The sequence below is a fragment of the Lethenteron reissneri genome, chromosome 67 (genome assembly GCF_015708825.2).
Source record: "Lethenteron reissneri isolate LAM-NWPU_2019-01 chromosome 67, ASM1570882v1, whole genome shotgun sequence".
NCBI lineage: Eukaryota > Metazoa > Chordata > Hyperoartia > Petromyzontiformes > Petromyzontidae > Lethenteron > Lethenteron reissneri.
In genome coordinates, this window is record NC_083845.1 from 3,954,786 (window position 1) to 3,982,091 (window position 27,306).

The 27,306-nt window shown below is 55.2% G+C and overlaps 1 protein-coding gene across 1 annotated transcript in view; it reads left to right on the forward strand.

The window, feature by feature from the left end:
* The first annotated feature begins 5,105 nt into the window (after window positions 1–5,105).
* Window positions 5,106–27,306, forward strand: part of WHRN (whirlin) — a 31,538-nt gene continuing 9,337 nt past the window's right edge. The window contains exons 1-8 of the mRNA XM_061578693.1: window positions 5,106–5,642; window positions 6,753–6,900; window positions 10,378–10,614; window positions 12,419–12,703; window positions 13,299–13,427; window positions 15,585–15,794; window positions 16,600–16,824; window positions 18,782–18,979. Of these exons, the coding sequence (XP_061434677.1) occupies window positions 5,212–5,642; window positions 6,753–6,900; window positions 10,378–10,614; window positions 12,419–12,703; window positions 13,299–13,427; window positions 15,585–15,794; window positions 16,600–16,824; window positions 18,782–18,979 (1,863 nt within the window). The 5' untranslated portion in view covers window positions 5,106–5,211. The remainder of the gene's footprint in view (window positions 5,643–6,752; window positions 6,901–10,377; window positions 10,615–12,418; window positions 12,704–13,298; window positions 13,428–15,584; window positions 15,795–16,599; window positions 16,825–18,781; window positions 18,980–27,306) is intronic.

The window sequence follows — 27,306 nt, forward strand, 5'->3', positions numbered from 1 at the left end:
ACTGATGTGGGTCGTGAGCTTAGAGGAATCAAACTCGGTTCGCCGGGTTCATAGCGCATTGTGGCTTTACACACCACAACACATCCTCAACAATTAAAGACAAAGCAAAAATCCCCAGTATAGCCTGAGCAGATTTTTGGGGCAGTGCCATTAGTGGAAATGTTTTAGACACTGCACCAGGTACTCATTTGAGGCTGAGTCGACCTAGGGGAGGTCCCGTGACCGGTTCAGATAATCGTCACTGGTGTTGGTGGCCGTGAGCGGGAAACGAACTCGGGACAGCGGGTTCGTTGTGCAGCGTAGCGCTAACCACTGCACCACCGCCCCCCACCCCCGCCACACACACAACACTACCAAGACAAAGATACCCCGTATAGCCTTAACAGACTATAGGGGCAAGTGCTGTTAGCGAGCACCTATGAAGGCCAGAACGGCCCACGAGGGGGTGGGTGGTCACCACCACGCCCGGCCGCTTTTGTCTCCCCAGTGACGATGTTTACACACCACACGAGGTACTCACTTAAGGCTGAGTCGACATAGGGGAGGCACCAGATTGGTTCAGATAATCGTCACCGATGTTGGCCGTGAGCAGGAACCAAACTCGGGTCGCCGGGTTCGTAGCAGAGCGCACTAACGCTACACTACCGCTCCCCACGACACACGCACACACACATATATAGACACACATAATACATTTACACACACACATACAGAGACACACATCATCCCAGAAAATCGATTTTCCCAATTAAATTACCGTCAGATGAAATAATGGATCATTTTGTGCATTGCGTTAAGCGGATATTTTGTAGCTCAATTCGACCCAAAAACAAAAAAATATTTTCCGAACCACGTACGAACCACGTACGAACCACGTACGAACCACACACGCTGTTGCGGTGCAGGCCCCCAAGCTGGGCTGCACACTACCGGCAGCACGGCTACAGATTGGTAAATCTATCTGTGCGGGGCTTCGCCTTTTATCCGTTCATCGTGTGCGAGGCGGGGTTGTATCCGGGCTCTCCGCTCTCCATTCCGACGTGAAGTTCAAACGAACACCTTCAACATCACGGGATCTCCCTTGCCAGTATCAAAATATAAGAAAATGGTTTTAACCTTTCTGGCAATAAAACATGTATACAGCCATGGCATGAATTCTAGATTTGAAGCTTTCGTGACTGCAAGGATTCATATTCTTAGGTTTTTTCGGTAAAGTCACGTAGGTAAAAATTAAAATTAATAAAAGTAAAATAAATAAAAGAAAAAGAAAAATCACGACGTTTCGGAGGCAAAACAAACTTCCGTCTTCAGGTGGAACCGTCACAGCACGACAGCTGTATCTAGTAAATGAGATATTTCCAGAGATACCACTCCGTATATATAATGGTTGAGGGGGCGGGGCGGAAGGGTGTGTTTTTGTTTGCATTTTGTTTGCAAGTATTGTGGTTAATGCAGACATGAATCCTTGTAAAAAGGTTTCAGTTTTGTTGCCAGAAAAAAGGGGAAAACCCCCTATTATTACCTCCTGTTGTATTGCCAGAAAGGGTAAAACCCGCTTCTTCACGGCCAAAATACCCCCCAAATGTAGCAGCATGCAGGGGGGAGGGACGTACGAGTTTTGGGGACTCGGTGAAGCTTTCCGAGATGAGCCAGAAAAATGTGTTACTCAACACAACGCGTTCATCAATAACACCGTGACTTTCAAAGGTCGCGCAAAATTATAATCGGTGGCATTTCAGGCAAACGGGGCCCATCTTCGTCCCACTTCTACAAGTGCGGACTCCGCACGCACAGCCGCCTTTGTCTCCCCGAGTGCCGATGATCACTACACACCGCACCAGGTACTCATTTGAGGCCGAGTCGACCGAGGGGTGGGGGGGACCGGTTCAGATCATCGTCACTGGGTGTTGGTGGCCGTGAGCGAGAGTCGAACTCGGGTCGCCGGGTTTATGTAGCGCAGTGCAGCGCTACCTGCCACTCCACTGCTCCCCCCCCCCCCACGCAAACACAAACAAAGACAAAGATCCCCCGTATAACCTTAACAGACTATTAGGGCAAGTGTTGTTAGCGAGTAGCATCTGTGGAGGCCAGCACGGCACACGAGGGGGTGGGTGGCCAGCACGACGCTCGGCCGCCTTTGTCTCCCCCAGTGGCGATGTTCACTACACACCGCACCAGGTGTCATTTGAGGCCGAGTCGACCTAGGGGAGGCCCACGACACGGTTCAGATAATCGTCACTGATGTTGGTGGCCGTGAGCGAGAATCTAACCCGGGTCTCCGGGTTCGGAACGCAATGTAGCGCTAACCGCTGCGCCACCGCTCCCCCACGTGTACACGCTGCCCACACACAGATACAAAGGCAAAGATCACCCAAATAGCCTGTAACGAACTTTTGGGGCAAGTGCTGTTAGCGAGCACCTATGAAGGCCAGCACTGTGGCACACGAGGACGTGGGTGGCCAGCAACCACGCCCGGCCGCATTTGTCTCCCTAAGTGGCGATGTTTTACACACCGCACCAGGTTACCCGTTTGAGGCTGAGTCAACCTAGGGGAGGTCCAGCACCGGTTCGGATTTTCGTCAATTCATGTTGGCCGTGAGCGAGAATCTAAATCGGGTCTCCGGGTTACTAGGGCAGTGCAGCGCTAATCGCTGCACCACCACTCCCCCGCATGTACACACTACCCCACAGACACACACACAGAGACACACACGGAGACACACACAGAGAGAAATGAGGATTCACCCAGAGCAGCACAGTGTAGAGACGGAAACGAGAGAATGTTGAGGTCTTGAGTTGAGGAAAATGTGCAGTTCCTTTGATGTTCGTTAGGGGCCGATCTTAGATTCACTCCGTGTGTTCGATAGCCCGGGCTGGTGAGATAACTCAAGTGAGCCAGGATAGAGCCTTTAACATTGAGGTATATGGGAGCCTTTAACATTGAAGTCTATGGGAGCCTTTAACATTGAAGTCGATGGGAGCCTTTAACATTGAAGTCTATGGGAGTCTTTAACATTGAAGTATATGGGAGCCTTTAACATTGAAGTCTATGGGCGCCTTTAACATTGAAGTATATGGGAGCCTTTAACATTGAAGTATATGGGAGCCTTTAACATTGAAATCTATGGGAGCCTTTAACATTGAAGTTTATGTGAGCCTTTAACATTGAAGTCTAGGGGATCCTTTAACATTGACGACTATGGGAGGCTTTATTGAAGTCTATGGGAGCCTTTAACATAGACTTTTATTTTATTTTTATGATATTTTTTTATTTTTAAAAATTTTGTTTTATTTATTTTATTATTTCCCTTCTACGTGTCTTTACCGAAAGAACCAATAATATGAATCCCTGCAGTCATGAAAGAAGCTTTAAATCGAAATCTTTGGGAGCCTTTAACATTCAAATATATGGGAGGGATTGTAAGTGGTACCCTGGGATATATTGTAAGTGGGACACCTGGGAGGGATTGTAAGTGGGACCCCTGGGAGGGATTGTAAGTGGGACCCCCGGGAGGGATTGTAAGTGGGACCCCCGGGAGGGATTGTAAGCGGGACCCCTGGGAGGGATTGTAAGCGGGACCCTGGGATATATTGTAAGTGGGACCCTTGGGAGGGATTGTAAGTGGGACCCCCGGGAGGGATTGTAAGTGGGACACCTAGGAGGGATTGTAAGTGGGACCCCTGGGAGGGATTGTAAGTGGGACCCCCGGGAGGGATTGTAAGCGGGACCCTGGGATATATTGTAAGTGGGACCCCCGGGAGGGATTGTAAGTGGGACCCCCGGGAGGGATTGTAAGTGGGACCCCTGGGAGGGATTGTAAGTGGGACCCCCGGGAGGGATTGTAAGCGGGACACCTGGGAGGGATTGTAAGTGGGATTCCTTGGGAGGGATTGTAAGTGGGACCCCTGGGAGAGATTGTAAGTGGAATAACCTGGGAGGGATTGTAAGTGGGACCCTGGAGTGGGATTGCAAGTGACCCTCCCCCTCCGCGTCATTCAGCCCTCCCACCCAACCCCCACCTCCTTGCCTTGATCTCCCCCACCCCCCACCCCTTCTTCCCCGATGCCCCTCCCCTCCCTCCCCTCCCTCCCACCCCTCCCCGTTGTCAAGAGACGCCGCCACCGCAGCCGCTGGCGGCGCTGTCCCTGGTGCTGAATTTGAGCGGCGCGCGCGCTGGCAGGGTGGGTACAGGGTGGGTACAGGTGGGTGCAGAGTGGGGGCAGGGTGGGTGCAGGGTGGGTACAGGCTGGGTGCAGGGTGGGGGCAGGGTGGGTGCAGAGTGGGGGCAGGGTGGGGGCAGGGTGGGGGCAGGGTGGGTGCAGGGTGGGTGCAGGGTGGGTACAGGCTGGGTGCAGGGTGGGGGCAGGGTGGGTGCAGAGTGGGGGCAGGGTGGGGGCAGGGTGGGTGCAGAGTGGGGGCAGAGTGGGGGCAGGGTGTGTGCAGGTGGGTGCAGCGTGGGGGCAGGGTGGGTGCAGGTGGGTGCAGAGTGGGGGCAGGGTGGCGGCAGGGTGGGTGCAGGGTGTCGGCAGGGTGGCGGCAGGGTGGGTGCAGGGTGGGGGGAGGAGTAGGAGGATCAAGAAGGAAGGGGGGCATCGGCAAGGCAGGGGTGGGTGGGTAGGGGGAGCAGCAGGGAGGGGTACGGGGTCCGTGGCCGAGGCTTCTAGAGGCTCTCCGCGCTCGGCAGCAACAAGTGGCGAGGTGGCGGTGAGCACGGGGGGGTGGGGAGGCGACGAAGGGAGGGAGAGACGGAGCAGGAGAGAGAGAGCAAACATCGAACCCGATGCCTCTCTCTCTCTCGGCTGTCAGAGGGCTCAGTCGTCCTCCGACTACTTATAACAACAACGACAACGGCGACTGACAACAACGACTAACAACAACAACGACGACTAACAACAGCCGCCATTCGTCAATTAGTCGTCGCGGGCGACGCGAGCACGCCGCTGGTGCCAGGCTAGGTTCACTCGCTTCGACAGGGCGGCAATAATAACACGAGACAGCGCGAGTCGTGCTTGGGGTGCGGGGAACGGACGGGGGTGGTGGTGGAGGTGGTGAAGTTGGGGGTGAAGGGGAGGAGGAGGAGGAGGGGGTCACATACATAATTGAAACCCGCGATAAATGTTGTAGCAAGAAGTTCGCGTCGCGTCTCCGATGTCCGAGTCTCCGCGTTGACCCTTCCCGCAGCCGAACCATCCGAACCGCCGCCGCCGCCGATGTCCGCGGTTCCTCCGCCGCGTCTCTCGGGCCCCTCCTTCGCCGTGGGGGGCCCGGGGCGACCCGCCGCGGGTCGACCTCTGTCCGCCAACGTCCGCAAGCTGCACGGGGCTCTGGGCTCGCTGCTCAGCGATTCGGAGCGCATGGCGCTGCTCGGGCGACTGCGCGAGTATCAGGCGCGGCGAAACGTTCGCGACCTCGTCACCGCCCTCCGTGACCTTCGCCTCGACTGCCCGCCCAGGCGCCACTTGCTGCCCCTGCTCCGGCAGGTGCTACCCGCGGCCGACCAGCTGCTCTTCGACACCTACACGTCGCGGGGTTCCTGCCTGGGGCAGCAGCAAGGAGCTGCTGCTGCTGCTCGTGACGGTGGAGGTGGTGGTGGTGGTGCCACAGCCACCCTGCCCATCAGAGTGTCGTACAACCTCCCCAGGTAGCGAGGAGGAGGGTGGTTGGTTGGTTGGTGGTGGTGATTGCAATCGTGTAGGTGGTGGGTGTAGTAGTGGTGGTGGTGGTGCAGGTGATGGGTGTAGTTTTGGTGGTAGAACATTTATACTTACGCGATCTAACACGATAACCTTGATTATGAGTCATGTAGAATATTTTAATCGTTCCTGGGCCTTCTCTAGGGCGAATCAGCCTGAATGAGTAACCAGTTGGGAGACAAAGGCGGCCGGGCAGACGTGGTGCTGGCCACCCACCCCCTCGTGTGCTGTAGCGGCATTCATAGGTGCTACTCGCCCTAACAGTCTGTTAAGGCTATACAGGGGATCTTTGTCTTTGACGTAGGTATGGCGATATGGTGATGGTAGTGATGGTGGTGGTGATGGCAGTGATGGTTGTGATGAATGTGTTAATGCTGATGGTGTTGATGTGGTGGTAGTGATTGTGTAAATGCTGATGATATGATGTGGTGGTGATTGTGTGAAGGTTGATGGTGGTGATGTGTTGGTGGTGGTGATTATGTGAATGCTGATGGTGGTGGTGATTGTGTTAATGTTGATGATGTGATGTGGTGATTGTGTTATTGCTGATGGTGGTGATTGTGTTAATGCTGATGGTGGTGATGTGGTGGTGATTATATGAATGCTGATGGTGGATATGTAATGTGGTGGAGGGGATTGTGTTATTGCTGATGGTGGTGATGTGGTGGTGGTGGTGGTGATTGTGTTAATGTTGATGGTGGTGATGTGATGTGCTGGTGGTTATGTTGGTGGTAGTAGTGGTGATTTTGGTTGTATTGGTGGTGGTCATGTTGATAATGTGGTCATTTTGATGGTGGTGGGGATGGTGGTGCTGTGGTGGTGATTGTGTTAATGTTGATGGTGGTGATGTGATGTGCCGGTGGTTATGTCAGTGGTAGTAGTGGTGATTTTGGTTGTATTGGTGGTGGTCATGTTCATAATGTGGTCATTTTGATGGTGATGGGGCTGGTGGTGTTGATAATGGTGGTGGCGGTATATATAGTCGTGGTGTAAGTGATGAGGCATGCAAGCGTGGTGGTGGTGGTGTTCATGTCTCTCTGACTCCACCTCCTTGATAGCTCCACACACGCCTCCTTCAGCTCCATCAGCTGCGCTTCTTGCGGGAGATCAACAGAGGCGGATATCAGACCTCATCAACTCACCCAGACGAAAAACGGACCTCACCAACCCACCCAGACGACAAACGGACCTCACCAACCCACTCAGGTTGGCTACGTACCGTGTGGAAGAAGTTCAACATATATACACGTGACATGCAGTTGACATACGGGCTTAATTGTGCCATCCAGAGCCTGACTGTGCCACCCAGGTGACGTACAGGCCTCAGTTTGTTAGCCAGGTGACATGATGGGCCCAATCAACCCCGCCCTGGTGACAACATCTCGACCACGTAACGAGCTGGCCAAATGTTTGCCATGAAACAGTCCCCCTGAATTAACATGATATTGCCGTCCTGTTGCAGCCATGTATATTTATGAGTAGCTATCATGAATAATGCATGTGATGGCAACCAATGACCCAGATGAATTAGAATTCAATTAGAATGCATTCATTTGCCATGGTTAATGTCTTTGCTTATATTTGATTGGTTGTTCCTGTGTTGTCATGACGCCTGTTTAAGAAACGAGGTAAGGCTTATTTCTGCCTTTCTTGGTTAGGGGCCGTCCATAAATGACGTCACGCACTTAGGGGGGGGTCAGACATTTGTGACGATGTGTGACGAGGGGGGGGGGTTGAGAAATTTGACGTCACATCAAAATGCGCAACTTTAAATAAATATAGAATTGTTATAATAACACTAATTGTTATAACAACACTCCTACAACATCAGAGTGCAGCGCCACATTAAATACGCACTACAATGACAATAGTTTAAAGCGATTTGAAGCGTGTTTTATTTTCAAAATTGAAATATGGTTTTGGGGGGGGGGCGGGGGACAGAGCTTTGTTACGTCATATTTGAGGGGGGGTCTGACTTTTTGTGACGCCGTGTGATGAGGGGGGGGGGGGTCAAAATCGTCCAAAATCGCGTGACGTCATTTATGGACGGCCCCTTATGACCCCAGGGTGGTTGATGCAGTCTCAAGCAAAGCTTTGTTTTATGTAAACGGCTGCTAAATCTGGCCGTGAGAATTATGCTCCTAATGGCTCATGGCGAGTTCAGCTGAAACCAAAATTCAATATTATTACAATCAAATGCCTGTCAACACCTTATCAGTGCCCTACCTTATTATAGACAAATTCAGACCTTATTGGTTACCCCGTGCCCTTACACCAAGTCCCATCACAAGTGAGAAACACAGACAAATAGACACGGGTTCTTTTTGCCCCTATCGAAACTGCTGTATGGACCTGACGATTGGACATTTGGCTGCGTCGGGTCGTGGACGATTCTTAAACGACACATTTGATCTGGTCCTTACGTTGACTAACCCAAAAAAAATCACTTGTGAATCACAATATTTATCCATAACACAGGTTTTTTTTGGGTTAGATCGCGTAAATATTTAAATGTGTCGTTAAACCCGCCACCAAATGACACAGCCAATTTAGTAAGGTTTGTCATGTATATTTACGCGATCTAACCCAAAAAAACCTGTATAATGGATGATATTGGTCGTGAAAGCTTACGTGTTGAACTCACGAATATTTATTTATTTTGCTAATTTTTTTTTGTCATCATTCATGTCCCTCTATCTTAGGAGCAGAGTTACGATAGCTCTCTTGAAAAAAGGGTTTTCACGTAAATGTAATTTCATCCTCTCTCCTTGCATGAGGCAATATGGTCCCGGGGTCAAAGGCCAGCGTCCATGTCTGCTAGCCACATTAATAATAGTAGACTTTTACCCTCTTCTGGCAAATAAAACAGGTGTTAAGATGTTCAAACACCAAATAAGGAATCAAGTCTGTATTAAGCACACGTACTTGTAGCAAAACATGAAAACCTACGCTCTGATAATATGTGCATTGTTTTTTTGCACGTTTTTCCACAAGTACGTGTGGTCAATGTAGACTTCATTCCTTGCTAAAGTTGTCTTTATTCTTATTTGTATACTTTCATATTGTCAATTATAGACGACCGGGGAGAATATATCAAAGGATTGGCCAAAATTACGAGAGAAAAAATGATAATTTATTACATGGGCCTTTGTGACGTCAAACACTTTGAATGATGATGAGTGACTGGGTCTACCCCAGTCTCTCTATCCGATTCCCTTGCCCGGCCAGGTGCGAGCACCTGGGTAGGGATACTGGGTGAGGAAGGCATGGTCATGGGGAGGACACTAGGCCTCAAAAGTGTTTAAAGTAAAAAATCAATCAATTGTCAACGAGGTGACTTTAACACGTGTACGTCATGTAGGTACATGTGATGTCATCTTTTTTAATGTCATCGTATTTATTGTATACGCAGTTGAGGCCTAGTGTCTGCGGGAACAGGCCTGCATCGCCTGGTTTCCCTGCCCTGGTCCTCGTTGCCTCTCCAGGCAGAGGAATTGGGAGGAGACTGAGGACAGGCCTAAGTCACCTCCACGTGTGCCCACTGTGTCCACCTTCACCCCTATATGTGACCCCCGTGTCTCCCGCGTTGTCCCCATGTCAGTCACCCTCCATGTGTTTCCCCCAGGGCGAGAACTCGAGAGATTAGGATAATTTCATTTGCAAGAGTAACTCTGGGTCACCAAAGTGACAAAAACGATTTAAAAAATTAAAGCGTCTCGAGAAAGCGAATAGAAATCAGCACAAAAGCAACAACGTGTGACATCCACGTTCCTGTGTGTTGGGTCGCGCGTGTGATGCCGTGGTGTGGGGGGACGGTAGTGTAGGGGTTGGCGCACGGCGCTACAAACCTGGTGACCCGGGCCGAGTTCATACCTGTCAACCCTTTCACAGTGCCTACCATATTACAGACCAATTAAGACCTTATTGGTCACCCCGTGCGCCTTATAAATCTCAACGTTCGTCCTACAAAGTCCCACCACAAGGGAGAAACACAAACAAATAGACAAAACAAATGTTGCCCATATGGACCTGAAAGCTCAAGTTCCATGTACAAGAATACGAGGTAAACCGAAGGGGTTGACAGGTATGCGAGTTTGATTCCCGCTCACAACCGACACCAGCGACGATTATCTTAACCATCCCTGGGCCTCCGCTAGGTTGACTCAGCCTCAAATGAGTACCTGGTGCGGGGTGTGTGTAAAACATCGCCTCCGGGGAGACAAAGGCGGCCGGGCGTGGTGCTGGCCACTACCCCCCTCCCCCTCGTGTGCCGTGCCAGCCTTCGTAGGCTCTGCTACTCGCTAACAGCACTTGTCCCCAACAGTCTGTTAAAGGCTATACATTGGAGGACCTTTGTCTTTGTGTCACCTTGCCCATGCTACCCCCCCCCCCCCCCCAGAGGTCGCAACCGGGTACCCGATACCCGTACCCTACCCGATACCCGGCTACGGGTAGCCGTTTGCGACCCTGGTGCGGCCGGGTACGGGTACGGGCAGGCCGTGAGTCACTGGTGAGTAGCCGTTTGTCTCTCATTTCGGGTAGGGTACGGGTAGGGAACGGCTACCCGTACCCGGCCGGGTACGGGTACCCATTTGCAACCCTGGTGCGGCCGGGTACGGGTAAGGAATCAAAACCCGTTTTCGACCTCTGCCCCCCCTTCCCCCCCCTGCGCAATCCCGCCAGGCCGTGCCTCCCCAGGCCTCCGTGCGTCGCGTGCTACTGGAGAGGGGGTCCCGGGGTGCCCCGGCGCCGCTGGGGCTGAGCGTGCGGGGTGGCGCCGAGCACGGACTGCCCGTGGCGGTGGGCCACGTGGTGCCCGGCTCGCTCGCCTGGCGGTGCGGCCTGCGACCCGGCGACCTCATCCTGAGGGCCAACGGCGTCGTCCTGCATGACGGTGTGACGCACCAGGACGCCGTGCGGGTGGGTGCAATGCACGGGGTGGCGCAACTATGGGGGGTGGGTTTGGTGTTGGGGGGGGGGGTATGCATACCGTGTCAACTCATGTGGTTGACCCCGTATTCTTGTACTGGGAAATTTGAATTTTCAAGTCCGTACGGCGTATAGCCGTTTCAATACGGGCAAATGTCTATTTTGTTTGTGTTTCTCCCTTGTGATGGAACTTTGTAGGATGAACGTTGAGATTTATAATGGGACGGGGTGACCAATAAGGTCTGAATTGGTCTGTAAGAAGGTAAGGGGCACTTATGATAAGCGGTTGACAGGTATGGTCATTGTGCCCCTGGGCGCAAAAACAAGGGCGTAGATTCCGCCGACCGTGGTAGGCTTTAACTGACGAGGCAACCTCCCAGCTTCCAACGTTCCAACGCCGCCAGCGGTCGACCGTCGACCAACTCGGGACCGGGACGTCAGGTTGGCCGATGACGGCCACCTGACGCCACGAATGGCACATCGGAAGATTCGGCGGCCTGCGAGCGGTGCGGCCACGAATCGCGAACCGTCGACCGCACCGTGAACAGTCGGCCGCTGCTGTCTTCACCCCGTAAAAGGAGGAATGGGACGAGATCCGCTCTGCGTCTGAACAGACAATTGAGTGGACGACACATCTAATCATCTCTTTAATTTTCTTTGTGAATCCACACTAAAGAGGAAGACCTACGAAGGGTGGCACTGCGTGCGACGGGGGGGGGGGGGGGTGGTCAGCACCACGCTATGCTGCCCATGTTTCCCCAGTGGTGATGTTCACGCACCATGGGAAGGTCACTCAACTATGGCTGGGTCAATCTCGAAGAGGCTCAAGACCGGCTCAAATTATTTTTGCCACCGGTGTTGGCTATGAGCGGGAAATGAACGTGGGGTCACCGGATTCGTCGCACAGTATACAAACCAAATACACGACCATTTACTGCCAGGGTGTGTACACAGCAAAAGACAAAGATTCCTTGTATAGCCTGAACAGACTGTTGGGGAAAGTGCTGTTCGCAAGTGCCTATGAAGGCCGGAATGGCACACGACGGTGTCAGTGGCCAACACCACGCCTGGCCGCCTTTGTCTCCTCAGTGGTGATGTTTGCTCCCCACTCCAGGTACTCATTTGAGGCTGAGTCGACCTCGGGGAGGCCCATTAATCGTCGCTGGTGTTAGCTGAGGGAGAAATGAACGCAGGTTGCCGGGTTTGTAGCGCAGTGTGCAAACCAATACACTACCACGAATCGCCAGGGTGGGTACAAACACACGCACACACGTGGTGTGATGCACCACCACGTCACAGCACCTCTGTGACGTTGGGCACACCCAGGAACGGGGCCGTGATGGGGATGACCGTGCCGGTGATGTTGGTGGTGATGACTGGCACAGCAGGGGCTACGGCCGTTGCATCTACCGGTCATCTCAGTCAGCCAACCCATGACACCTGCTGGGTCTGTCAGCGAACCTTCGGCACTTCACGTCGCCTCAAAGTGCACCTGGCCTGGCACAGGCGCCGTGGTGACGTGACCGTCACTTAGTGGCGAATGGCGGCTGTCCGTATTGATGGTGGTGGCGACGATGACCGTGATGGGGCTACAGATGCCAGCATGCTGGTAACGATCTCGCGAGAGAGCGGCGGCGACGCCCACGGCAGGGCTGAAGGCCGCGGCGTCGTTGGCAGTGCACCGGCAGGGCTACCCTCTCCTTCGCCGTGGCCGGGCTCGCCGGCGCAATTCTCCGGGAGCTCGGACCGCCTGGACGCTCACGTGACCGTCCCTCCCCCTCGCCCGCCCGCCCAGGTGCTGTGCTCGGGCCGCAGGCTGGACCTCACCGTGCTGTCCGTCCCCCCGGCTGCCGAGCCCACCACCGCGGGCGCTGCCGCCCCACCACCACCACCACTCCACCACCGACACCGCACGTGGGGGGACGAGCGGTGGGGCCACGCGGCCGAGGCGGGGGGAGGGGGCGGCCCCCCTCTCGATCGCCCGGGCGGGGGAGTAGACGCGGCGGAAGCGGCGGCGTCGGTGCCCGGCGCGGAGGAGCGCGGCGGCCTCCAGCTGCTGAGCAACGGCGACGAGAGGAAGGTGGGGGGCACGCAGAGTGGTGGGGAGTGTGTTGGGGGGGGGGTGAAGATTAATCCGGTCCACAGGGCCGCCTGCCCTCCAAGGCGACTATTATTGTCAATGTCGTGGTAGCGGGGCCCAGTGGAACCTCGTCTTGGCCTCAAGGAGCCACCCACTCACCCACTGACCCACCAACCCACCCACTGATACACCCACCCATTGACCCACCTACTCACTCACTAACCAGCCCACTCACCTACTGACCCACCCACCCAGTCACCCACTTACCAACCTACTCACTCACTGACCCACCCACTGACTCAAGTCACCCAGTTACCGACCCACTCACCCATTAACCCACCGACCTACCTACTGACCCACCCACCCATCCACTCACTCGTGCAATCTAGACTCCTATTGTGACCGCTTGACCTCTCTGCCCGAGTTCAACACGATCAGGTGAGCGTGTTTCCGTGGTGCAAGTGAGCGTGTTGTTCCCATGTTCCTGCGTTCGCGTCGTGCTGGTGAGCGTGTTGTTCCAATTTTCCTGTGTTCCCATGGTGCATGTGAGCATGTTCCCGTGCTGTTCCCATGTTCCTGCGTTCGCATGGTACAGGTGAGCGTGTTCCCGGCCTCCGGCCGCGCCCCGCTGGGGCTCGTGGTTCGAGGCGGCTGCGACTTCGGCCTCGGCATCTTCGTGTCCGGCCTCGACCCGGGCGGTGCTGCCGAGAGCGCGGGCCTCCAGGTAAAGCCCGTTTTGAGGCCGAGTCGACCTAGAGGGGAACGGCGGCGGCAGGGACGACGCTGGCGGAACGAGGGAAACAAAACCCCTGGCTGCGCCTCGGCGCGAGTTGACGTCGGTATTTAAAAAAAAAGTGTATTAACACAGTCCGTTCTCCTATAGCGCGTAGTTTTCGCAACGCGATGAATGCATCAGGGGTGTTGCAAGCAACCGAAGCAAAATAGCATTAGATAGCACAGCTGCCACACCCGTGGACAGGGGCCGGGGACCCGTCAGAGGGAGGAGAGGAGGCGAGGAAGGATGATTTGGGAGGAGGGGCAGGGAGAGAACAAGGAGGACAAGATTGTGGCCAAGCCTGGTAGATCCACGTGTGAATAAAGCGAGGGCCCTTCTCCGTATGTTGAGCCTCTGTGTTCCTACTTACGAATGTACCGAGGAACATATTTTTTTTAAGAACGTGTAGGCGAATCCGATAGTAACGCGATCGAGCGAACGGAACTACGTCACAGAGCGAGTAGGAATTCAGCGGTCGTACGGCTGTGTGTCGCACACAAGGCAACGCAATACTTCTGGATGCTTCTAGATGCTACCCACACACGCCTCGGTCTTTGTTTGGCCTGTGTATCCATGTCACGCGTTATCGCGGACAGTGCTTTACCCTTACTGTATCATAAAATGTAACGCGATTTTTCCATCACGTGGTGTTCTTCAGGAACGCAACTACTACCGCCACGTTATAGGAGAACAGACTGTGTATATGTGTAATGACGACTTGACCCACTTATCTTGAGATGGCACTTCATTGAAGACACGTTCACTTGACATACGGCGAAGACCCCCACATCAACAGCCCCGAGTCTCCCGCGCATCCCCCTTTTATACCGACACGAGGCCACACCCCCCTTCTCGATCCTTCTCACTGACTCTGGACGCTCGCTCCACCGGCAGACTCCACTGTCCTCTTCCGTCACCTGATTATGCTCCCTTCTAGATCATTCCCGTAGCCACCAGTCCCTTTGCACTCACAGCTGACTCCCCTGCCATTACCTTCCGTGGCCACTAGTCCCCTCGCACTCAGCTGACTCCCCTGTCATTACCTCCCGTGGCCACCAGTCTCTTCGCACTCACAGCTGACCCCCATGTCATTACCTCCCGTGACCACCAGTCCCTTCGCACTCACAGCTGACTCCCCTGTCATTACCTTCCGTGGCCACTAGTCCATTTGCACTCACAGCTGACTGCCCTGTCATTACCTCCCGTGGCCACTAGTCCCTTCGCACTCACAGCTGACTCCCCTGTCATTACCTCCCGTGTCCACTAGTCCACTCACACCGCATGTAGACTATATTGACATTACACATACGGTTTACCCGTATTCTTGTACAGGGAAATTTATTTTAAAAACTGTCTATTTGTTTGTGTTTCTCCCTTGTGATAGGACTTTGTAGGATGAAAGATTTATAAGGGCACGGGGTGACCAATAAGGTCTGAATTGGTCTGTAATAAGATAGGCACTGATAAGGGGTTGACAGGTATTATATGACAATTTTGTTTTGTTTTTCAAGAGCCAAAGATATTACGGAAACGTCAAAGGGAGGGCGAGACAGCACGTTGATAAAACGTGCGACTCGTGCTTAGGAAATGGGCGAGAACACCCAGGCTCACAGCCCTGCCATGGCGGGGGCAAAGATTGGGTACAAAGCCTTTTAAGGCGGAGGGAAGGAAAGTCATTATCGTCATCATCATCATTATTTTTAAACTAATACTCTTTTTATTGTACCAGGCAATGCCCACTGAGCTATATACAGGGTGCTTAAAAAAATGTTAACACTTACATGGGACTTTCGTTTTTAATGGAAAAATAATGGATACTACACTCTAACATGATAACAAATAGCTTCTAAAAGTCAAAGAGTCTCACCACTTGTTCGCCATCATTGTCAGCGCGTGCCTGGAATCTACTCCAGGTGGTCTCCAGAGCCCGGAGGTGCATTTCTTGTGGTCTTGTTGCAAATCCTCCAAAGCGTTCACATTTTTTTGAAGCACCCTGCATAGCTCTTTTTCAGAAGGGACCTGCCAATCACAAGACAAAGCGGCCTCATCAACATCACGTGGCAATGCACGGCAGCTAAACACTCCGAATGGCGCCTCCCGTTGCAGGTCGGCGACCAGATCGTGGAGGTGAACGGGCGGAGCCTCCGCTCGGCGAGCCACGCGGAAGCGGTGGCGGCGCTGGGCGCCAGCGCGCACCTCATGCTCACCGTGCGCGACGTGGGCCGGCTCCCCAGGGCTCCCGCGGTGCCACCGCACCGCTCCGCTCCGCCGCCGCGCCGGCGAACGGCGGCGGACGACGACGCGGAGCCGGCTCCGGTGAGAGACGCCGGATGGATGCTCGCACGCTCGTCTACCCGTCTACCCGTGTGGTCACCTAACCGCCCAATCGCCTGGCCCCTCCGCTCGTGTACCATCCACTCCCGTGCTCGCCTACCCATCCACTCGCCTACCCATCCGCTCGCACCCTCGCCAATCCGTCCACTCGCCTACCCATCCACTCGCCTACCCATCCACTCGCCTACCCATCCACTCGCCTACCCATCCACTCGCCTACCCATCCGCTCGCACCCTCGCCAATCCGTCCACTCGCCTACCCATCCACTCGCCTACCCGTCCACTCGCCTACCCATCCACTCGCCTACCCATCCGCTCGCACCCTCGCCAATCCGTCCATTCGCCTACCCATCCATTCGCCTACCCATCCACTCACCTACCCATCCACTCGCCTACCCATCCACTTGCACCCTCGCCTACCCATCCACTCGCCTAGCCATCCACTTGCCTACCCATCCGCTCGCACCCTCGCCAATCCGTCCACTCGCCTACCCATCCACTCGCCTACCCATCCACTCGCCTACCCGTCCACTCGCCTACCCATCCACTCGCCTATCCATCCGCTCGCACCCTCGACAATCCGTCCACTCGCCTACCCATCCACTCGCCTACCCATCCACTCACCTACCCATCCACTCGCCTACCCATCCGCTTGCACCCTCGCCTACCCATCCACTCGCCTACCCATCCACTCGCCTACCCATCCACTCGCCTACCCATCCATTCGCTTATCCATCCACTCGCACCCCCTGTAACCCCCCCACTCTTCTTTCCCCCCGCCCCCCAGGTGATGCTGTGCCGTGGAGTGTGGGGCACCGGCGTGACCCCCAGCGCGCTGTGCGAGCAGCCGCGGCGCGCCCTGGGGGAGCGAGCGGCACTCGTCCTGGGGGGCCCCGCGGGCCGCGGTGGGGGGGCCCGGCTGGAGGGGCTGGTGGACGAGTACCGGGCGGGGGGGCTCACCGTGCCCGCGCTGCTCGCCCGGCTGGACGCGCTGCTGCACACGCCGCAGCAGGTAGGGTGGCGCGCCGTCTCTCTCTCTCTGTCGGTGTCTCTCGCTCGGCATTCACACCGCCACTGCCACCGCCACCATCATCATCATCAACACATTATCATCACCACGACTGTCACCGAGCACCACCACATCACCACCATCAGCATTCACACATTCACCATCACCGCCATCAGCATTCACACAATCACCACCACCATCACCACCACCACATTACCACCACCACATCACCACCACTACATCACCACCATCAGCATTCACACATTCACCTTCACCGCCATCAGCATTCACACAATCACCACCACCATCACCACCACGACTGCCACCGAGCACCACCACATCACCACCATCAGCATTCACACCGCCATTGCCACCACCACATCACCACCATCAGCATTCACACGTTCACCATCACGACCACATCATCACCACCATCAGCATTCACACAATCACCATCACCGCCATCAGCATTCACACAATCACCACCACCATCACCACCACCACATCACCACCACATTACCACAATCATCCCGATCAGCATTCACACAATCACCATCACCACCACCACGTTACCATCATCAGCATTAACACAATTACCACCACCATCACTATATTACCAATCCCTGCATCAAAGACAAAGATCCCCCATGTAGCCTTAACAGTGTGTTGGTGCAAGTGCTGTTAGCGATTAGCAGCACGGCACACGAGGGAGTGGGTGAACAGCACCACGCCCGACCACCTTTGTCTCCCCGAGTTGCGATGTTTACTACACACCGCACCGGACACTAATTTCAGGCTGAGCCGACCTAGGGGAGGCCCAGGACTGCTTCGGGTAATCGCCACTTGGTGTTGGCCGTGAGTGAGAATCGAACTCGGGCTACCGGGTTCGCAGCGCAGCGCACTGACCGCTACTACACCACCCCTCCCCACCACTTACACTCATCACTCACGATGCCGTTCCTCCCTGCACCACGCCTCCCTGCATTTCCATTCACGAAAAGCATCACCTCCTTGCGCTATAACACACAAGACACCCTCCCCCCCTACACGCGTGCGTGCCGATGGGATTGCTGATTTTGTACGACTGCTGCTGCTATTGCTACTACTGCTACTATTGCTACTACTGCTACTACCACTGCCACTACTGCCACTGCTACAACTACCACTACTACTACCGCTACCACTACTACTTCAACTCCTGCCACTACTACCACTACCACTACTACCACTACTACCACCACTACTACTACCACTACTGCTACCACTACTACCACTACTACTACCACTACTACTACCAATACTACCACCACCACTACTACCACTACTACTACCGCTACTACTACTACCACTACTACCACTACTGCCACTGCTACCACTATTACCACCACTACTACTACTACCACTACTGCCACTACTACCACTACTACTACCACTGCTACCACTACTACCACTACTACTACTACCACTACTACCACAACTACTACTACCACTACTACCACTACTACTACCACTACTACCACAACTACTACTACCACTACTACCACTACTGCCATTACCACTACTACTACTGCCACTACTACTACCACAACTACTACTACCACTGCTACTACTACTGCCACTACTACCACTGCTACCACTACTACTACTGCTACCACTGCTAATACTACCACCACTACCACCACTACTACCACTACTACTGCCACTACCACTACCACTGCTGCCACTACTGCTACTACCACTGCTACTACCACTACTACTACCACCACTGCTACCACTGCTACTACCGCTACTGCTGCCACTGCTGTGATTGCCACTGCTACTACTACTACTACCACCACTGCTACCACTGCTACTACCGCTACTGCTGCCACTACTGCTACTACCACTGCTACTACCACTACTACTACCACCACTGCTGCCACTGCTGTGATTGCCACTGCTACTGCTGCGACTGCTGCAGCGCTCGCTGCTGCAGGACGTGCGTGCGCTGGTGAGCGCGCGCGACCTGGACGAGTTCGACTCCCTGCTGCCCCGCATCGGGGCAGCGCCGTGCGGGGCAGCCCGGGGGTGGGGGCCACTTGTGGGGGGGCTCCGATGGGGGGAGGGCGCCGCCGGGAGCCACGGGGAGGGGGCTCGTGACCCCTGGGCCAGGCTGCAGGTGAGGGCGGTGGGGGGGCGAGCGGTGGCGCTGTGGTTTTCGCGGCGCTGCGAAACCGGTGTGTGAGTGGGTGGGTGGATGTGTGTGTGGGTGAGTGGGTGGGTGGTTGTGTGGGTGAGTGGGTGGGTAGGTGGGTGGATGTGTGGGTGAGTGGGTGAGTGGGTGGGTGGGTGAGTGGGTGGGTGGACGTGTGGGTGAGTGGGTGGACGTCTGTGTGAGTGGGTAAGTGGGTGGGTGGGTGAGTGGGTGGGTGGATGTGTGGGTGAGTGGGTGGATGTGTGGTTGAGTGGTTGGGTGGTTGTGTGAGTGAGTGGGTGGGTAGTTGTGTGGGTGAGTGGGTGGGTGGATGTGTGAGTGGGTGGGTAGATGTGTGGGTGAGTGGGTGGGTGGTTGTGTGGGTGAGTGGGTGGGTGGATGTGTGGGTGAATGGGTGGGTGTGTGGGTGGGTGGATGTGTGGGTGGATGTGTGTGTGGATGTGTGGGTGAGTGCGTGGGTGGTTGTGTGGGTGAGTGGGTGGGTGGATGTGTGGGTGAGTGGGTGGGTGGTTGTGTGGGTGGGTGGGTGGATGTGTGGGTGGATGTGTGTGTGGGTGAGTGGGTGGGTGTGTGGGTGGGTGGATATGTGGGTGAGTGAGGGAGTGGGTGGATGTGTGTGTGGGTGAGTGGGTGGGTGGATGTGTGGGTGAGTGGGTGGGTGGATGTGTGGGTGGGTGAGTGGGTGGGTGTGTGAGTGGGTGGATGTGTGTGAGTGTGTGGATGTGTGGGTGTGTGGGTGTGTGGATGTGTGGGTGTGTGGGTGTGTGTGTGGGTGAGTGGGTGGGTGGATGTGTGTATGGGTGGGTGGATGTCTGGGTGAGTGGGTGGGTGGATGTGTGTGTGGGTGAGTGGGTGGGTGGTTGTGCGGTTGAGTGGGTGGCTGGGTGGATGTGTGTGTGGGTGAGTGGGTGGGTGGATGTGTGAGTGGGTGGGTGGATGTGTGTGTGGGTGAGTGGGTTGGGTGGATGTGTGTGTGGTTGAGTGGGTGGGTGGACGCGTGGGTGAGTGGGTGTCGTCAGAGAGAGGGAGTGTAGCTGTTAGTGCGTTGCGCTGCGAAATCGGCGACCCCCCCCCCCCCCCCCGAGTTCGATTCCCGCTCACAGCCATCACCAACACCGGTCACGATTATCTGAACCGGTCCTGGGACTCCCCTAGGTCTACTCAGCCTCAAATTAATACCTGGTGTGATGTGCAAACATCGCCACTGGGGAGACGAAGGCGGCCGAGGGGCGTGGTGCTGATCACCCACCCGCCCGTATGCCATGCCGGCCTTCATAGGTGTTGCTCAGTAACAGCACTTGCCTCCGCAGTCTGTTAAGGCTGCACGGGGGACCTTTGTCTTTGTCAGCGTTGGTTGCGGGCAGTGTGGTCATGATCCCAAGCGCGGTACTAACACAGACAATACGTCTCTATGAGTCTCTGTGTAGGACTATGGGTCTCTGTGTAGGACTATGGGTCTCTGTGTAGGTCTGTGGGTCTCTGTGTAGGGCTATGGGTTTCTGTGTAGGACTATGAGTCTCTGTGTAGGGCTATGGGTCTCTGTGTAGGACTATGGGTCTCTGTGTAGGACTATGGGTCTCTGTGTAGTACTATGGGTCTCTGTGTAGGGCTATGGGTCTCTGTGTAGGGCTATGGGTCTCTGTGTAGGGCTATGGGTCTCTGTGTAGGGCTATGGGTCTCTTTGTAGGTTTATGGGTCTCTGTGTAGGACTATGGCAGGAACTCCCCATGAACGTTCCACCTTGAGACTGCTGTTTGTTGCTGGGCGGTGGGGAAGGTGGGGGTTCACACGGCTCCCATGCACACGGTTCCCATGCACACGGCTCCCATGCACACGGTTCCCATGCTCTATTGTGGCCGCTCCGTCTCCACGGTGACCACCCGGGCGAGCTGCGGGGTTACCGTGGCGACGGGACCCTCTCGCTCACTCTCGAGTGGCGGGTACCATCTCTCTCCCGCTCGCGGGCCGCTAATGTTGGGGACCGTGTCCAGGTCTCTCGCGGATCTGCGAGCTCCTCGCACCGTGGTCCAGCCTGGTGAAACCCGATCTTAGGCAAGAATGGGCACAGGTAAAATAAGCACAGGAAAAAAATGGCACGGGTAAAAATGGCACAGGAAAATTTGGCACAGGTAAGAAAAAGCACAGAAAAAATGGCACGGGAAAAATGGCACGGGTAAAAATGGCACAGGTAAATTTGCACAGGTAAAAATGGCATAGAATATGGCACAGATAAAAATGGCACAGGTAAAATGGCACAGGTAAAATTATCACAGGTGTAGTAAGTTGATGAGGAGACGATGAGGAAGTTGAGACACACTGTTTATTAACTCCGGGACAGATACAATAGTTGAAGGGGTATCGGCCCCTTCACCCGTACTATGGGAAACCCACCCTAGTACTAAGCCCTCTGTCCTGTCCCCCAGTCCTCCTCTACTGGGCTACGGGAGGCTGACTGATCTGGCCCTGGCAAGCACAGATCTCGGCACCAGCTAACCAGCCTTGCCCTGATAAGGGCAGCGGTCTGGAAGCTCTTGGGCCGCGCCACTGGCTTACCCGGCTCGGCCCTTATAAGGACGGCGAGACCGGGGAGTCCCAGGGCCTAATCTCCGAGTCTTGGATCTTCACTGGTCAGCTTCGTGTCGAACTGCCTCGAGCTCTTTGGGTTCCACCTTTTATAGGGATCGCCTCCGAGGGCTGGGGGCGTGGGCAATAACTGATGCGGACGTCGGTGTGACCCCCCGTGTATGTGAGTGCCGACAGCCCTGTGTTTGTTGTCCGCCGTTTCTCCCGTAATAACCCCTACATCACCCCCCCCTGTACAGCTCGCAGCCGTCCCGGCTGCAACAATCCCTCAACCCCCAAGAATAAAGATTAACACCGTCAATACACGTGTGCCTCGTAACAGTAACAATAACAAGAACAAGCGTAACATCAACCGATGGTTCCCTAAAAAAAAAAAAACCCCCCCACCCGGAACCGCAACACATATACAGAACGGTATAACAGCACATGCAATCAGCATATCGCGATCACACGCGTACATTGAAGCACAATAGCAAGCAAATCTGCAGGCGACCAACACACCATCAATCCCGTCGTAACTTTTCAACCACAACACAGTTATTCCCTCTCATGCAACGACCGCATCGCACACAGCACCTCGCAGCATAATACAGCCCAAAAAAAACATTTTTTTTTTCAATTAAGCCCATCGCGCACGGTGACCCACGAGATGGTACAGCACAGGATACCCGACGCTCCCACGTTAATAATTAACTTTACCATCAAGATAACAACTCCACGCAGCAGCGCACACACTCCCTTTGAAACTCAGCAACCACAGCAGACTCTCCGTCCATTCCCAACACACGCACACACTTACATGGACAGCAAGCAACAAGCAGATAGCGTGGTCATCGTTATTACACACACATACAACCATTAAAAAAAACATATATACAATGAGCGGGTTCCGCAGCAACGGAACACGCGCGGAAAGCTAATCATAACAACCGGCGCGTTTTGGCGCGAGTCCGTGCAGCGGGCCCGTCACAAGGGGCCGGCTTGGTAGAGTCAGTGGCAGGTGTCGCATCAGCAGGTGCCTGGTCGTCCGGTTTCCCGGACGTGCCAGCGCCGCCCCCCACGGGGGAGGCTGGCAGCCCAGAGGGCTTCAGTCCTGGGGCTCCTGAAGACGGGACAGTCATTAGTGGATCAGAGGCTGGCATCGATCCCGCCCCCCCGGAGTCAGAGGACTCCCCACATGTTCGGCCATTTACGTGGGAGGAAGCGTGCGGAGCAAAAAATGGCTTTAACCGTGAAGGGTGCACAAACCACCGACGCTTCCCCCACTTAATGCGCACACATTGAGGCCGCACAACCTGCACAATTTCAACGGGGCCCCTCCATGGTCGCAACAACTTAGCCGAGGTGGCCAATGGCACCTGAGGGCAGTGCAACCATGCTCGGTCGCCCGGGTGCCATTCGTGCGTGTGAGTCCGGCGCGACCAGCAATCTCTCGTTTTGTTTCTGGCGAGAGTCAGAGTTTTGCATGGCCGCCTGCCGTGCCTCCGCCAAGCGAAGGATGTTAAATTTAACATGGTCGGCGATTTTCGACTTAGCATGAGGCGCGGCAATCGTCAGCTGAGTCGCGACAGGCGGGTCAACCTCGCGACCATACATCAAAAAAAATGGCGAGAACCCGGTCGCCGCGTGAGGAGCCATCCTGTATGCCGCCAGGACTCCCCCGATCCGTAGATCCCAATCGTTTTGGGACTCAGATACCTGGTGGGATAGCATGGACGTAAGAGTCCTATGCAAGCGTTCCACCATCCCATCCGTTTGTGGATGGTAAGGCGAGGTACGAACTTTCTTTGTACCCAAAAGGCCACATACCTCGTGTAAAAGGGTACTAGTGAAATTCTTTCCCTGATCGGTCAACAACCGTTCCGGAGCGCCTTTGTCGAGGACGTAGCCCTGAACAAAAGCCTCCGCAACGGCCGCTGCGGACTGGTTGGCGAGGGGCCAAGCCATAGGCCATCGCGTGAAATATTCCACGCCAACCAGCAGGTACTTATTACCCCTCGGCGTGGAAGGAAACGGTCCCAAAATATCAAGGGCGACCAGCTCGTTAACCCGGGTGACCGAAATGGACTGGAGCGGTGGACTGGCTCCCTTCGCCGGCGGCTTCCGTTGTGCACACTGGGTACAGGACCGCAGCAGATCGTCCACGTCTCTTGCCATGCCCGGCCAAAAGTAATTAAGCTGGAGCATGGCAAGTGTTTTGAGGGTACCCAGGTGCAGGAGCCGTTCATGAGCAGCCCATACAGCCCTACCCCTCAACGTGGAAGGCACCACCAGCCTGTGACGGCGGATCGTCCCGTCCCAATGCATGAGTAAGCCCTGGCACCACCCCCATGAGTCAACGCCCGACTTCCCTTGACCTGATCCTTCCGCGCGACGTCGTAGCGCCAGGAGGGTCGCATCCTCCATTTGGAGGCGACCCCACTCAGTACTTGACAAGCCAAGTAGGGAATCACTCCCACCCTCCGAAATAGGACCAGCGTCCGAAGGAGTATCAACTGCGGCCGCAAGAACCCGATCCCGGCCGTCACTTGCCGATTTGCAACGGCCCGAACCCAAGAAACAAGTGCAATCCGGGGCGATCGGCAGGCGTGATAGGGCATCGGCGTTGGTGTGGCGAATCCCCTTCCGGTAAGTTGTCTCAAAATCGAAATCCTGCATGATCTCGAGCCATCGGGACAACTGCCCCGATGGCTGGTTAATTCGTAGGGCATACTGCAACGCTGCATGATCTGTACGGACGGTGAAATGCCGGCCGTACAGATATGGCCGGTACTGTTGGATAAAGAACACGATAGCCAACAGTTCGCGGCGGGTGACGCAGTACCGCTGCTCGGCCGGGGACAGTACTCTACTACCATAAGCCACAACGCGCTCCACGCCACCCACAATTTGTGACAGCACGCCTCCAATCCCGGTATTGCTTGCGTCCGTGTCGAGCACGAACGGCATGGAAAAATCGGGGTAGCTTAACGGCGGGGCCCCCACCAGGGCATCCCGAAGAGAGACAAAAGCGGCGTTCTCCACCGGCCCCCAATGAAATTTGACCCCTTTTGACGTCAAGGCATGTAGTGGCTTAGCGATGGAAGCAAAGTCCGCAACAAACCGGCGGTAATATGAAGCAAAGCCGATGAAGCTTCTAACCTCCCCCACCGAGGTGGGAATAGGCCAGGAGCTGACACAACGCGTTTTGGCGGGATCGGTTGAGATACCTGACCGGCCGACGATGTGACCCAAATATTTAACAGATTCGCGCAGCAAATGGCACTTTTGTGGCTTGAATTTCAAATTAGCAGCGCGCATTTTGAGAAAGACGGCCCGAAGCCTATCAAGGTGTTCCTCGAACGTCTTACTGAATACGATAACGTCATCCAGGTAAATCAAACACACCTCCCATTGCAAGCCAGCGAGGACCAATTCCATCAGGCGCTGGAACGTCGCGGGAGCAGAGTGTAATCCCATGGGTAAGCGATTGAATTGGAAGAGGCCGTGCGGCGTTCGGAAAGCTGTTTTGGGCCTGGATTCGTCGTCCAAGGGAAGTTGCCAAAATCCTGAGAGCAAATCCAAAGTGGAAAAGAATCGCGATCCCGCGAGGGCATCCAGCGATTCGTCCATTCGAGGAAGCGGATAAGCATCGGCCACCGAGATCTTATTTAATCGCCGGAAATCAACGCAGAACCTTAGGGACCCGTCGTGCTTTTTGACCAACACTATGGGTGCACCCCAAGGGCTGGTCGAGGGAGAAATGATGTCCGATTTCAACATGTCATCTACAGCCGATTTGACATGATCCTTTTCGGCGGGACTTAACCGAAAAGGATTTTGGCGGATAGGAGCGTTGTCACCGGTGTCAATATGGTGGCGTAGCAATTTGGTACATCCGATATCGTATTTGTGTTTACTGAAGACGTCGGAAAATTCTCGCAATAAGGCGCGTAATCTAGCACGTTGTGCGTCAGACAGGTCAGGTGACTCAGCACACAACGCATCCAGCCAAACCTCGTCAGCGTCTGAGGCTAATCGCGTTTGAGAATCGGTGGCCACCTGGCCAATGATCGGCGTTTCCGCAGGTACCGGAACCGCATGTGCGAACACGGTACCTTGCGAAACCACTGCCGTCCGTGTCCCGACATTGAGGACCGCGATAAACGGGTCCCCATCCCCTTTAACAATAGTCTGGGCCGTCACCAGATCTGGCCCACTCACCCCGGCTCTAGATGGTCCCAAAATAACGCCCCGGTCAGAGACTCCTTTATCGAACGGTCGACGCAAGCGCAAGGGTACCAACATCTGTGCCCCCGGGGGTACACGCACCGTCCGAGCAACAAGCGCCTGTACCGTAGCACAGGCAACACGCACGGCAGGGGTGGCAGGTAGGAACGTCATACGTCGGCCCGATGGAAGCTCGATGCATTGCTGGTCAATCAGAATTTTGATGGGCAATTTGGCCAAAAAGTCTGTCCCCAACAGGCACGGAATAGCCAGCGAGGAGGAGACGAACACCGGGCCAGATAGTTTAATGTCCCCTATCGAAATTTGCGCTCGAATTTGACCGATAATACCCAACGAGCCCCCATTCGCAGCGTAAAACGGTATATCGACAGGGAGCAACGGGCGACTCTGAACGGGCAGGATATTATAAATCAAATCTGAAATGATAGTTGCCGAAGCTCCCGTATCGACCAATAGCCGTACCTCCACCCCGTCAATATGCCCCGCGACAACGGACGACCCCGCTGATGCAGCCACAACTCGGTGAGCCAACTCGGACCATTGGCCCGGTTGGAGCGCCCTCCCCGACATGCCGCGACCCGACGCACCAGCACCCAACCCCCGAGAATTGTGTATCGGACCATGTGATAGGAAAGTGGGTGTGTGTGCAGGCCGAACATGTGGGGTGCCATGACTTGCCCGAGGATGTTGCGAAGGCTTGTGAGGAGGGCCGTCCGCAGCTCCAGGTCTCGCACCGCGCTGTCGAGGAGCCCGGCATCCGGACGCCACGTGGCCCCGGAGGCCACAATTATAGCAGACGACGAGCGTTCCAGAGGACTTGGGCTGGTCTCGGTGGCTTGGAACGTCCCGAGCCGGTCGCTCGGCAGATCGCCATCCTGCAGAACGATCCGCAGCGAAGGCTCCCTCCATTCCAGAAGAGGTTGCCGCCACGGTGTGTCGTGCAGCAGCTTTGTTCGCCTTCCTCCGCTGGGAGATGAGATTGGCGTGAATGTGCCTTGCAGCCCGCAGTGATGACATATCCGCATCGTCCTGCGCTAAGATGGTGAAGTCCAGATCGTCAGCCAGCAGCAAAATTTTCTCGGCCACCATCGCATCGATCCCCTCTTCATCCATACGCGGGAAAGCGTCTTTCGCCAATGACAGCAGGGCCGTGCGATAAGCGAGTGGCGATTCCTTATCACCCTTCTGCCGTTCATAGAAGAGCTGGCGACAATCGGAGGGCAGCCCATAAACGGTGGCCAGCAGCTGCAGCGCCGACTGAATGGTGGAGCGTGCCGACTTGGGTGCAGCAGTGAGGGTGCCCAGGGCGTCGCCGTCCAATAACGCCGGGAGAGCACACAGCGCCTCGTTGTCCGACCAGCCTGCCATCTCTTGGTGGGCCAAGAACCGGCGCTGGAACCCCCCCCAATCGCCGTCGCTTGCAACAAATACCTGCAGGGCCGGCAGGCGTTGCTGGAATGTCGGCTCCGTCTCCGATC